This window comes from Anomaloglossus baeobatrachus, chromosome 6 (genome assembly GCF_048569485.1).
Source record: "Anomaloglossus baeobatrachus isolate aAnoBae1 chromosome 6, aAnoBae1.hap1, whole genome shotgun sequence".
Taxonomy (NCBI): domain Eukaryota; kingdom Metazoa; phylum Chordata; class Amphibia; order Anura; family Aromobatidae; genus Anomaloglossus; species Anomaloglossus baeobatrachus.
The window spans coordinates 527,820,255-527,834,702 of NC_134358.1; the positions used below are offsets into that span (position 1 = coordinate 527,820,255).

At 46.2% G+C, this 14,448-nt stretch overlaps 1 protein-coding gene across 1 annotated transcript in view; it reads right to left on the reverse strand.

The window, feature by feature from the left end:
• Positions 1-14,448, reverse strand: part of GAD2 (glutamate decarboxylase 2) — a 175,316-nt gene that overhangs the window by 16,079 nt on the left and 144,789 nt on the right. Inside the window, exon 12 of the mRNA XM_075315540.1 lies at positions 372-450. Within this exon, the coding sequence (XP_075171655.1) occupies positions 372-450 (79 nt within the window). The remainder of the gene's footprint in view (positions 1-371; positions 451-14,448) is intronic.

Consider the following 14,448-nt stretch of genomic DNA (forward strand, 5'->3'; position numbering starts at 1 on the left):
ATATGGGCGGGGGAAGGGGTGAATATTCATTTTTTAGTAACAGTTGGCGCACGATTATAAATCTTACAGCAACACATAATAGGGAAGTGAAAAGCAATAAAACTTACCTATCCTGAAAGGCCTGCCCAATCCCTATTTCAGGATACTATTAGCATAGTACACACAAATGAACAGCAACTAGGGCTTATTCTTGGAGTAGGGCTAATTTTAAGCATACTCCAAAAAGCCCCCCCAAATCCTGCTAGGTCTTATTTTCGCGGTAGGTTTGCACTGTTTTTCTTTGCAATACACAATAAGGGATTGAGGTAAAAATCTGGAAATCACACGATAAAGTCCGATGATGTATTTTGTTAGACGTTATAAAGTCTTACCTCTTCTCTAACCAGAAGGGCTGAGCATTGGAGAGGAACACCCATCATCTTATGTGGGTTCCATGTGACAGAATTGGCTCTACAAATAAAAAAAACAACTTATATTAGGAAAATTGAACATAATACTATTATAACTGGACTAATTATGATACACAGACTTTTACCGGTCTTTCTTGTTTAGTAACATCAGTGTCTCCTTTTCATTCTTATGGAATGCTGTACTGTGTTCAGGGGACGGATGAGGAACAAATTGTTCATTATTTGAAATTTTGGCATGCCTTTTGCACCTTAGTGAGACACTGACACGCCAATGCTCTGGATGTTGGGGCCTTATTGTCAAAAGTTTGTAAAGTACTGCTTTAACACTAGAAGTCCCAGAGAGGGGTCATTTAACATTTCTACCTTTGGAACCCAGAGACGGGTCGAATGACCTGAAGGATTTTAGCTAACATCCTATAATCACTGTCTTTTGTTCTGTAATTAAGGCCAATACTGTCGCACCACAGGAGGTTGTTGTGTTCCATTGAGTTTAGCCATTTAGTTTCTAGTTAGTTCTATTCAGTTTATTGTATTTGGTCATTTGACCCTCTTTCGGGGCTTCAGGGGGGAGCTCGAAATTTCTGGGACATCTATTTTTAAAGGATTTTTCACAAAATTGCAAGTCACTAGAGATGAGTGGACCCGTGGAAGTTCGGTTAGGCCGGTTCAGCTGGACTTTATATAAAGTTCAGTTTGGGACCCGCACTTGACCTGAACCCCAATGGAACTCACTAATTGGGCATTTCGGGTCTCCGCCCACATGTAGCCGACCATAAACATAACATTTCCAGGGGAGAGCAGGGTTTTTCCACTTTTCTTCGTACACACTTCATGTGTTCATGAAGTGCAAGTCGTTCAAACACTGTAAGTGAATGGCACAGGGCTGAGCACCGAGAGTACCCAAGCACAGCGATGCTCACCAGAGTGGTGCATACGTAAAACACCTCAATTCCAAAACTGAACCCTGATTTTTTTTCATAAAGTCTGTGTTCAGTACAAACACCAAACATCGACCCTCTGCTTCGCTCATCTCTACAAGTCACCCATTTCAATTGGATTAGGGATAATTTGGTGATTGCTGGTATCCGGGCCACTGTGACCCCCAGTGAACCCAAGGAAAGAGCTCTGAAACCCATAGAACTGGGCTCTGTGGAGCCCTGTCGTGAATGGAGAGGAGGTTTGAATGGTTGGCTTCCACTTCATTCATGGTCTATGGGATTGCTGGAGAAAGGTGAGTATAATGCCCAGTTATTTTCTTTAGTCCCATTGATAATGAATAGAAAGGGGGCTGATCAGGTTCACCATTAAACTCGGGACTCATTAGAGTCTGGTTATTGGAGTTCCAGGGCTACATTAGTGGGAAGTTGGGTGTTTGCAGTGGTAGGACACCCAGCAATAAGCAAGTTATCCCCTATCCCTCAATTTGGGGAAAAACAAATTACAATTACAATTCTTCTGTATGACTTTGGAAGATACATAGTTTTAACCATGGCAGTATTCCCTTCATGATGTGAAGTTGATGAAATCCACAGCACTTGGTATTTATCAGATGATTCCCTCTACTACTCCATATCTTCTCCCTCTACTACTCCGTATCTTCTCCCTTCATTATGTCATTTCACCCAATAACTGAGACACCGAGATGCTGCACCTACATCCCCTTCTCTCTTTCTATTATGGTAGACACATCTTTTGCGGTGCAGAAATTGGTGAATGTGTACAGAAATCAGAACCAAAATGGGTACTACAGGCTGCTAGAAGATGAGGGAGATTACACTTCTAACTAATATGATATTTTACAAAGAATATCTCTGTACACATAGAGCTCAAATGAGCATGCATACAATGCATGAAGGTTGCATGTCTTTGTATTAAGAGAACCGCCTATGCAGCTCTAGGCTTTTACTTAATGGGGCAAATGTTTCCTGTATCTAAATGTCTAAATAAACCAGGCAAAAAAATGTGGCTTTTTGATATTGCCCCACCCCCTATTGTACACAGCAACTGTAGCCCTTCCTAACTTTCCAATAACTGGTAGCTCTTCCTAGCTTTGCAATAATCGATAGCCCTTCCTAGCTTTCCAATAACCAGTAGCCCTTCCTAGCATTGCAATAACAGGTAGCCCTTCCTAGTTTTGTAATAACTGGTAGCCCTTCCTAGCTTTCCAATAACCGGTAGCCCTTCCTAGCTTTCCAATAACCGGTAGCCCTTCCTAGCTTTGCAAAAACAGGTAGCCCTTCCTAACTTTGCAATAACCGGTAGCCCTTCCTAGCTTTGGAATAACCGGTAGCCCTTCATAGCTTTCCAATAACCGGTAGCCCTTCCTGGTGTTCCAATAACCTAGCCCTTCCTAGCTTTGCAATAACCGGTAGCCCTTCCTAGCGTTGCAATATAGGCTTCACACACTGGACTTTATCATATGTGGGGTCAGTTAGAGTCATTTCAAAGACCAGAATATCATCATGTAGTGGTCCATAAAATTCTGGGGGCCTGTCTTCTTTCCCATTAACCAGATTATTATTACTGTACGTGGATGATGAGATTTTCCCAAATATCACACAAACAATGTACAGTACATTAGGCATTCTTATTTAGCTCAAGTCTTAAACTTGTGCCACGGGTCATTAGTAGTACCAAGGACTTTTTTTTGAAGTTCCGTAATTTGACAACATTAACCTTTTGTTTGGTGCATCAAAATATAGGCATTCGTACATTGTATTTTTTTTTTCCTCGAAGCTCTCTTCAGTCTTGAACGATTCTGTAAATCTCGCAGTTTCTATGGTGATAACCTCCAGTAGGCACTAATCTTCTTGAAAATGGATCATCCTGTCAGCAGGAGGTGTTGATGATGGAGAGACTAAGGAAGGTAATGTGCTGCACATGCTTAGTATACAGTGCAACATAGGCATGTACAGTAAATGTTGGGAGTCATTTGTCAACAACCTCTTTGCAGGGGCATAATTGAAGGGTGGCATTCAGGGCATGTAGCCCGAGAAATTCAGCATAGGGACATCTTTGGACTGCCTCTGCCATGAGCCAAAATTAACATTTTATGTCTTGCAGCAGTCTGAGATGCACCCCTGTAGGCAAGATGAGGTCACCTGATCACGCTATTGATGACACTCGTCTGCCACAGATGAGTAGAAGATAAATGGAAGATAATGAAATAGAGCTGAAGATACAGGGGAGTTTTATTAATGTGGAAATAGTGTGAGGGGACAGTGTAGGGGTTGGGGGTGGGTGGAGTGTGAGGGAACATAGTAGAGAGACTGGGCAGTGTGGGAGGCAGTGTAGAAAGAAGGCAGCATGGGGGGACAATGTGAGAGGACACAATGGGGGAAAAGTGTAAGCAGGGGGCACAGAACAGAGACTAGGAAGTGCGGGGGCAGTAGAGAGAGGGGGGCAGCATGAGGGATTAGTGTGAGGAGACAGAATGGGGGAAAAGTGTGTGAAGGGGCTCACAGTATAAAGACAACATTATGAGGCAGTCACAGTGTGGGGGGACAGTATAGAGGGGGAGCAGCATAGGGGGTCACTATGAGAGCCACAGTATTGAGAGGACAACATGAGAAGGGGGAAAAGTGAAAGAAGTTGAATACAGTATAGAGAATTGGCTGTATGGAGAGGCTATATAAAGAGAGTAGAAAGGAGGCTGTGTAGCGCCCCTGAGACATTCAGGGCACTACAAGAAACTGCATCCTCTTGGGGATGCAGGACCTACCCCCTGGGACCTGGAGTACCAGTGCCTCGGATTAGCCAGCCTAGTGGGAGGGGTCAGCAATCAGTAGAGAGTCGAGAGTAGTGAGGCACACAGGAGAGGTGTGCAGACGTGGCTGAGCTGGGTCTGTGCAATGGTGACCCGGGGGCACAGGAGAGAGGTCGCCAGGTCGGGTACCGGAGATACCACTGGGACCGGAGCACGCATGGGGCACAGGGCCCTAGATCAGGCGCCAGTTCTTGATAAATACCTGACCGGTGAGGACACCTTCACGGACTTCACTGAACCAAATAATCCGGGGGCATCAGCAGTAAACTAGGATCGGGGTTCAGACACTTACCTCCCCACAGGGTCTGCACTGCCCGCCGTACGGAGGAGACTGTACCCCAAAAGGGACAGTCGGGCCCCAAACACTCCACTCTATGGGGGACCCAACCAACAGAGAGTGTCGGGGACTGAGCAACCTGGGTCACTACATTGGCACTTGTACTCCAGCGGACCTGAACCAGCAACTCCTGGGTCCAAGTGAGTAGAGACTGTTAAAGACAACCCGGTGTGGTCTCCATTACTATCCCTCATCATCACCCAGGCACGGCCCTACCTGCAGAGGGCCTAACACCATTGCTGCAATCACCACCAGCTCTGGGAGTACCCACATTTAGCAGCGGCGATTCTCTATACTTAACCGCAACCCGCAGGTGGAGTCACATGACATTAACTCTATTCCCCCCTGTAAATACCCCTTTTTACAAAAGAAGCCTCAGGGCACGGGACCGGGCAACGGCCACCAGAGTGACATTCCCATTTGTTACCGCCCGGGATCTAGTACCCCCTTCTCTGGGCGCGACAGCTGCATGAGGGACGATGTAAGGGAATAACATGTAGTAAAAGTGTGAGGAGAGTGCACATTGTAGAGACTGTGCAATATGGATGGGCATAGTATGAAGAGACAGTATGAGGGACAGTATATAGAGGGAGCAGCATGGAGAGTCAGTGTGAGTCCACAGTATGGAGGGAACAGTATGCAGGGGAGGGAAACATGTGAGTAGGAGCACAGTATAGAGACTGGGAAGTATGGGGGGGACAACAATGTACTGCTGAGAAAGATGATTTTAAGAAAAATTACTAAGCACTTCACCTGGTGAATAAGCAAATTGTTTAGACTGACCAAAAACTGGGAACTAGTGTTCCAGGGCACGTTCTTTCATGATAATCGGCTAGTGTAAATGTACCCTTAAGAGCACAGCTCATTGTGTGACTATAGGGATAAGTTCAATTTGGCCATGCATTTTTTTTTTATTGCAGACCCTCATAATAATTTGACTATATTCTATATTGTGTAGTGTGTCTATACTCACTCTTTACAGTACCATCTGTAGAAATAGAAATAGGTACAGTACTTTTTTTTTTTTACTAATCACGCTCTATTTAGGCTTTAATGGTCCAATTATTAAGCAGCGCACTTTTCTAGGAAGCCAACACCCAGCCAAAAAGTACTTTATTTTCTGTGAAATTGCTGCAATTACAGTGCATAATACCCTGAAATTATATGCATTTTAAATACAAATATACCAGTCAAGCTATACCATATGCGATAGGCAACATCGTAACATCTCGACAGCATAGCTTCTCTGCTATAAGAAAAGAGCTGTCACCCCAATTTGCCATGCCTGGAAATCGACTAAAGCTTCTTTGACTGCACTGATGTGTGTCAGAGATCAGAGCGTACAATGTGGGACTTCTGAAGCTTTAATCCCTGGGTGGTAGAGCAATTATCATTTGCAACTGGGTCATATTAACAATAATGATGTATAATTTGTGTCGTCAGTGTGGATAAGAGCTCGGATTAATTCCTCATAAAGGTTTCTGCTTCATTTCATTTCTTATATTTTTTTGTTACTTTACTTTTTTAAGTTTCAAAAAATTAGTCACAGTTTTTCAATCATTAGCTAAATATACTGACTGAACAGTGGAACATTAGACAGTTATGGGCATAGGATAGTTATTTTGAATAAATATAGGTCAAGCTTCAGAAATCTATATTGCGAAGGTCGAGTAGCACTTCAAGACAGCTCAATACAGGCTTTACTTCAGAAGATTAAACACTGAGTGGAGATTACAACTTTTCTTCACTATAACACTTATTTGGAGTGCAATCTCTGTTATTTGGTTTCAACATTTGAAGGGTCTTATGTTATGATCCGGAACCATGGAAGACCACCATAAATCATTGGTAAAAGGTGACAAGAGCATTGGCAACTAATCTGGCCACCATCCCCTTACTAACCATCAACACTAGAAGTAGCCGAGGGGTGAACTAACATCCTGTGCACCGCGAACCCAGCCGGAGAACTAGCAATCCTAAAGGAAGGAAAGATGAATAACTCTCTGCCTCAGAAAATTGATAAAGAATAGCAAGCCCCCCACATTCAAAGACTGCGGTGATATAGGAAAACACAACACACAGATAGATGATAGGATTAGCAAAAGGTGAGGCCCTACTGACTATATAGGACAGGATAGGAAAGGGACTGATGGTGGCCAGAGAAAAACCCTGCAAAAATTCAAAAACCTGATAGTACAAAAAGGCCCTCAGATCACTAGATCTGAACTCCGTCCTATACCAGGCGCTCTTGTCAAACCAATGAACCGAAAGCAGGAACCATTACAAATTCAAGAAGCAACAAACACATGGACTAATAGGAGCAATACTCCAAACATAGCTGCAGGGAGCCTCCCAGCTAAGCAACTGAGAGGGAAGATCCCTGCATGCAAATAGACTGACAAACTCAGATAAGAGCAAAAAGAACCAAACAACAAATAAAGAGCAAAGCACTTATCTGGGGTAGATGTGGTCTGGAGCAGGATGAAGCAGGCTGGTGAACAAAGAACAACTGACATCCAGCAAAGCCTGCTAGCAGACGAGAAATAAGCAGAGATTTAGCAATGGAAACGCCCATTGCTCAACACACCTGGTCTCTGTCCAAACCATTCCTGGCCACAAGAGGGAGCTTCACAGCAGCAAAAGCATAACTGATATTCATAACAGTCTTAGCACGTACACAGGATGATTTTTTACACCCAACTGTATGGACTGTACTAATATACTTTATCTATCTATCTATCTAATAAGAAATCAAGAGCAGAATCCCATTTTCCAACTCTGGATACAGGGAGAAGTGGACCGGGTAGAGGACTTCGGGGACGACATTGAATGGCCTTCAATAGCTATGCTAGGCGTTAGACAAAATCCAGCTCCGTTGGGACATTGGAGATGCCTACACCTTGCGCACTTCTTCGGCAAACTCCCACCTAAGGAGCGTTTCAGACTCCCCAAGACCCAGTTTGAACTCATATGCGAAGGTACAGGTCCAGCACGTCACTCGCTCTCTGTAGTATACTCCATGTTGTCTTCCCTCACTAACCAAAATCTTCCACCCTATATACTACAATGGGAAAGGGATCTTGATGTCAGCCTTACTCCGGGGCAAAGGGACCGCATTTTTTCTCTTGCACACAGCTCCTCTATTAGCTCCAGGTTCCAAGAGGCCAGCTACAAATTATTGTCCAGATGGTACAGGGTGCCCTCTAGGATCCATGCTATATTCCCCTCGGCAGATCCTGCCTGCTGGAGATGCGGTAGAGAGGAGGGTACACTCTTCCATGTGTTCTGGGAATGTGAGGCGATCCGGCCCTTTTGGACAGAAGTTTCTGATATCATCCGCCAAGTCACAGGAGACACCAAGAAGATGGGTCCTGCCCTTCTCCTACTACATCACGGCGGAACTTCCCTAAAAACTTACAAAAATTCATTGAAAAAATGTCTCATTATGGCAGCCAGAGCGTGTATCCCAGAAAGGAGGAAAAGTCTTCATCCACCAACTGTATCACAATGGATTTCCAAGGTCAATGACCTTATGTACATGGAGGACCTCACCTCCTCTCTACATGACAATTACATGAAATTCTGGGCAACTTGGACAGAGTGGATGGATTTCCAACAAATCGAGACGTATCGGCTAAGTTGAGAGGTGAACTGGGGACAAACACCCCTCCCCTTCCCCTCTCCCCCCTCCCAATATCTGACCTTCTTTTTCCTTTTCCGCTTCTCTTTCCCCCTCTTCTCCTATCACTTAACTAACACTGCCTACTCGGTTTCTCTATTCTGTCCTCGCAAGCTACTTCTTCTGTCTTTCTGCCTTTCTATTTGGTCTTTTCATCTCTTCGATCTATAGAATCTTGTAAATAAAAAAAAAATTGTTTAATTTTTCATATGCTTGGAAATCAAGACAGATCATACGTCTGAGCAGCCTTTATGAGAATGTAAAGCATTTGTCATATCTGTCTTGTTTGGTGCCTTTTATGAGTGTAAATGGATCGTTAGATTCGAGAATTTTGTGCCTTATATGTATATGATTCCTTGTTAAATATAGAATTAAAAAAAAAAAAAGAAATCAAGAGCAGCACATAGAGAATCCAAATATGGGTGCAAAGCCTGCCAGGCAATCTTTCAATTGCCTAATATATAGGAAAAAAGATAAGGGAGGCAGCACTCCAAAAATAGCAAAAAACCCCAAACCTTTATTGGCCCATAGTGTAACTGACAACAGAACCTTTTTCAAGGTTTTCAATTGTTTTTTTTGCTACTTTTGGAGTGCTGCCTCCCTTATCTTTTTTTCTATCTATCTTACATTTAATTTTAAAATCTATATTTATATCTATCTCAAATCCATCCATGTTTCCAAAATCAATGTCTATCTAAGCTTTCACGGATCTCAAGTTTTCTCTTTTTTTACTCTTATCTCTCTCCTCTTTGTTTTCCTCTCCTCTCTCTTTCTCTCTCTTTCACTTGGCTCTCACATTCTCCTTCTTTTATATCTTTTTCTACTTCCTCGTTCTCTTCCCTCTCTCTTTAGTTCTCCTTTCTCTATTTTTTTCGCTAGTCTCTCTTTTTCACTCTTTTCTCTCTCTCCTCTTTCTTTCTATGTCCTCCTTTCTTTCATTCTTTCTTTCTCATTTTCTCTTTCCTATCTCTTTCTCTATCTTTTCATTTTTTAGCTCTCTTACCCTTCCTTCTTTCATTTCTCTTACACTCTCTGTTAACTTTGGTACAGAAACCCCTTTCTTTCTCTTTCTCGCTTTTCTCTCTTTTACTACTCTTCTTTCTTTTTCATGATCGTCTCTTTTTTGCTCTCCTTTCTCTTTTTCTTTTCATCATAATAATAATAATAATAATAATAATAATAATAACATTTATTCACTTATATAGCACTATTAATTCCACAGCGCTTTACATACATTGGCAACACTCTCCCCATTGGGGCTCACAATCTAAAGTCCCTATCAGTATGGTTTTTGTAGTGTGGGAGGAAACCGGAGAACCCGGAGGAAACCCACGCAAACACCGGGAGAACATACAGACTCCTTGTAGATGTTTTACTTAGTCGTATTTGAACCTATGACCCCAGGGCTGCAAGACTGCAGTGCTAACCACTGAGCCAACATGCCCTGTTTTTCCCCAATTCCTCAAAGAGTGGTGACAGACTAGGGTTGGACCCAATGGATGGCCACCTAGGTGTGAGGCCGATCCAGTCCACTAGACGTCAAGGTGGGAGGGGGCAGACAGTGGAGAGACAGTCAGTAGTTTGTCAGTGACAGTGAGAGTGAGTGGAAGCACTGACAGGAATGTAACAGTGACCTAAGCGCCCAGGCGTTTGGTTGCCGGTGGAGTAGTCCCGGAACCATAGCACCAACGGGGTAAAGAATCCTAGGTCAGGTAAACGATCGAGGCAGACCTGATAAAATCTGTACAGTGAGGGAACCTCTCTCTCCTCTCTCTCTTTAGCTCTCTTCCCCTTCCTTCCTTTCTCTTACACTCCATTTCTACCTTTTTTTTTTTGCTAGCCTCTCTTTTTGCTCTTCTCTCTCTCTCCTCTTTCTTTGTGTCCTTTCTCTTTCCTATCCCTTTCTCTATCCTCTCTCTTTTTAGCTCTCTTTCCTTTCCTTCTTTCATTTCTCTTACACTCTCTTTATGTCAACTTTGGTACAGAAACCCCTTTGTCTCTCCTTTCACTGCTCTTCTTTCTTTTACACTATTCCCTTTATTCACGCTCCTTTCTTTATCTCCTCTTTCTTTTTCTCTCTCTTTAGCTCTCATCCCCTTCCTTCCATCCTTTCTCTTACACTCCATTTCTACCTGTCAACTATTCTCTCTCTTTACTCTTTCACTCTCCTCTCTCTTTCACTTACTTCTCTTTCTTTTTTGTGACCCTCTCTTTTTATCTCTCCTCTCTCTTTCCCTTCCTTCCTCGCTTTGTCTACTTTAGTACAGATGCCCCTTAAAACTAACTGGGCATATACTGAATATCAGATACTATCTATCAATCCATCTATCTATCTAGTATATACTATATACATACTGTATTTGTTTTTTCCTATAAGAAAAATATATGATTAGTTAGATAGATAAATAGAAAAAACAAAAGTAGAACAGCACCACTATTGGAGGTACTAGTTGCCAGGTCTTACTACAACCATCCGAACAGTTGTAATATATACATTCAAAAAAGCACAGGCAGCACTCCAGCTTTTTAAGTGGAAAATGTGGCTTTTATTGAAACCAGTGTCAATGTTTCAGTTCTTGAGAATGTGGCGCCCCTGAGGCTTCCGTCGCCACAGGTCATTGCACCCCATCCAGCGGTGTGATGCCCCATTCTGAGAGAGGAAGAGAGTGAACTCCGGTCCCCTGGGAAATCCACACTACACCCATTGGTAGGAACACACTGGGACCAGGGAAAGTGGCAGACAACCCTCCCATGCTGCATGCTGGGAGGGGTCATAAGACCCATCCCTGCTCCTATAGGGTAGAACAGGGCAACTGGGGAGGTGGGAGGAGCCATCTGAGAGCAGACACAGAGAGGAAGGTCAAGTTTAGTTAGTCTACCTCAGGGAGTGAGAGAGTGAGGAGCCAGCATGTAGTTGGAGAAGAAGAACGAGAGAAAGGAGGGAGGAGGAGGCCTGCTGGAGGCAGGCAAGGAGGAGAAAAGAAAGAAAGAAAGAAAGAAAGAAAGCTCCAAGTCAGACAGGAGCAGAGAAACAGAAGGAGACGCTTCCTGGTGAAGATCCTGGGACCCAGAGGTCCAGGTGACACCACGTAGGAGACAGAAGGAGTCGCAGGGCCACGGGTAGTCTGTATAGCTGTCGGGGCAGTTTAGAGCTACGGTGGCCTGTTCCACAAGAACATCGGTGGAGGGATCAAGCTGCGACAGGGGACGGTCCCTAGAGACTGGAGGAGTGCAAAGATCATCTCCAAACAGTAAAAACTGAGGCGCAGGGAATGTTGTAGACTCCCCGGGCCAGAACCCATAGCAGAACTTCCAGAAAAGGGGTAATCAGCCGACAGGTGACCCCCCAGCCTGGAGGCTGCAGTGGAGGCCAAGCCAGGTTTATCCTATCAAAGGCAAGGCTAAGGAAGACAGCAGAAGAAAGAGACACTAAGAGAAGGGTACCGGCATTCACTCTCAGAATCACCCAGAAACGGCGGAGGTCCCTGACAGTGGTCCCAGCAGTCCAAGGGTCCCTACAGCGCTGTGACAAGAAGTGTGAGTAAAGAACTTGAACTGCACCCTTGGAGTGGTCTCTGTTATTTCAGCTGCATAGACATTCACAAGCACCAACTGTGCCCCGGGCATTGCTCCACCTGTGGGGAGCAGTACCACCATTGCTGCTATATCATCACCCCGGAGGCCTCACACAGCAGCGGCAGCTTAATAGCCGCATACCACAGGTGGCGTCACGAACACAACCATTATTCAGCAAGCCACATATTCTACTGACACCCACCAGGGCCACGGAGCCGGACCCAGCCACCACTGACTACCACCGGACTAGTCCGGCCCGGCACCGGGTGTCCCATAGCCCTGGGGTGGGCGAGTCAACTTTGGCGTCACGAACAGGATTTCGTGCCCGGTCACACCGGGTACTGTGCGCCTGAAGAATCGTGAAATAGCCGTGTTTTACTGTGAGAAACTCCCGCCATTGAAGCCACTGAGCGCGGGAAGAAGGGGGGCGTGAAAGAAGAAAGGGCGCGAAGAGAAGCCCCGCCCCCTTGTCCAAGAAAAGAGCGCGAAGCGGTGCCCGCCATAGAAGGCGGAAGAAGAAGAAATGGCGCCTAGAAAAGCTGGCCGGCTGGCAGAACAAGTCAAAATGCCAGACCAGCAGAGAGAGAAAATGGCTCCTGCAATCGGAGGCCAGGAGGAGCTTACCTGGATCAGGCCTGTGACCGCCGCTGAGCTGAAGGCTGAGGTCGGGAGGATGGCTGACAGGATGATGGAGCGGGAAGTTACCAGCCTGCTGCTGAGAAACATCAAAAGTCTGCTACTAGAAGAAGCGACGAGTCTGATGCTGGGAGATCGTGCAGAATGAGACGCAGAGAGAATGGCGTCCACATGCAGCGATCCAGAGCTAGACTCCGCTGACTGGTGGGGCTGGGAGATGGACCAGTGGTGTGAAAGGCTGCAGGCGGAGGTGATGCAGCAGATCCGGCAAGCGACGCGCGGAGCAGCGACCGCCAGAACACCGGAGATGCTACTGAGGGGTGAGTCATTTAATGCCCCTGCCGGCGCGAGTGCCCCAACCCCCGCTACCATGCCCGCGGTCCCTGGAGAGACGCTCGGCACGGCGACGCCGATCCGGGCCTCAGCCACGCCAGGTGCGGCCCGCCAAGATTTCGACGCCGGAGCGGCGCCCATCCACACCGCAGCAGCGACGCCAAGCCCGGCCCGTCCAGCTCAGGCCCCAGCAGCGATACCCCGCTCGGACAAGCAAGATCCTGCCGCAGCGGCGACGCTAATCCACGCCGCAGGTGCGGCCCGTCAAGAATCGGTCACAGCAGCGACTCCAATACAGGCCGCCGCCATGCCAGGCGCGGCCCGCGAAGACCAGCAGACGCAGACTGTGCTGACCGCTGTCTACCTGCTGCCAGGTGGGGAGCCGGAGAAGAATCCCTACATGTAAAGAAGTAAGAAAAGATGCTGAACTGTATATAGCCCCTGTCTGCCCCTCATTCTTTTTGAAGATGTCCCTTGTGTTCTGCCCTAATGTGCTTTTCGAAGATGACACCCTTTCCTGCCTTACTGCCCCTTGTACTTTTTGAAGATGTCACCCCCCCATGTTGATATGTGTTACCGGGCCACGGAACTGGAATGTGGTCCCCGGTGAATGTGATGTCTTATGTGTCCTGTGTAACCAGGCCACTGGACTTAGTGGCTGGTTTTGTTTTCCACTTTGCTGATTGAAAGAAACGAACTGCCAGGCTACTGGACTTGTTGTAGCCAACAATGTAATTAGTTGCACCCGTTGTGCCCCCTACCAGAATTATGGGGGATGTGCCCGAACCGTGCAATGAACTGGAAGTGCACACATAGTTTCTTTATAAGAAGTTTGCAACATTTAAGTACCTATGCCTCCCATAAAGGGAAGAAATGTTTTATTGTTTTATGTTGTTCATAACAAAAATGTTTTGCAGTTCCTCCACATGTTTTTGTTGTTTTTCAGCCCGAGGACGTGCTGGGATTTGCTGTGGGGGAGTGTGGCGCCCCTGAGGCTTCCGTCGCCACAGGTCATTGCACCCCATCCAGCGGTGTGATGCCCCATTCTGAGAGAGGAAGAGAGTGAACTCCGGTCCCCTGGGAAATCCACACTACACCCATTGCTAGGAACACACTGGGACCAGGGAAAGTGGCAGACAACCCTCCCATGCTGCATGCTGGGAGGGGTCATAAGACCCATCCCTGCTCCTATAGGGTAGAACAGGGCAACTGGGGAGGTGGGAGGAGCCATCTGAGAGCAGACACAGAGAGGAAGGTCAAGTTTAGTTAGTCTACCTCAGGGAGTGAGAGAGTGAGGAGCCAGCATGTAGTTGGAGAAGAAGAACGAGAGAAAGGAGGGAGGAGGAGGCCTGCTGGAGGCAGGCAAGGAGGAGAAAAGAAAGAAAGAAAGAAAGAAAGCTCCAAGTCAGACAGGAGCAGAGAAACAGAAGGAGACGCTTCCTGGTGAAGATCCTGGGACCCAGAGGTCCAGGTGACACCACGTAGGAGACAGAAGGAGTCGCAGGGCCACGGGTAGTCTGTATAGCTGTCGGGGCAGTTTAGAGCTACGGTGGCCTATTCCACAAGAACATCGGTGGAGGGATCAAGCTGCGACAGGGGACGGTCCCTAGAGACTGGAGGAGTGCAAAGATCATCTCCAAACAGTAAAAACCGAGGCCCAGGGAATGTTGTAGACTCCCCGGGCCAGAACCCATAGCAGAACTTCCAGAAA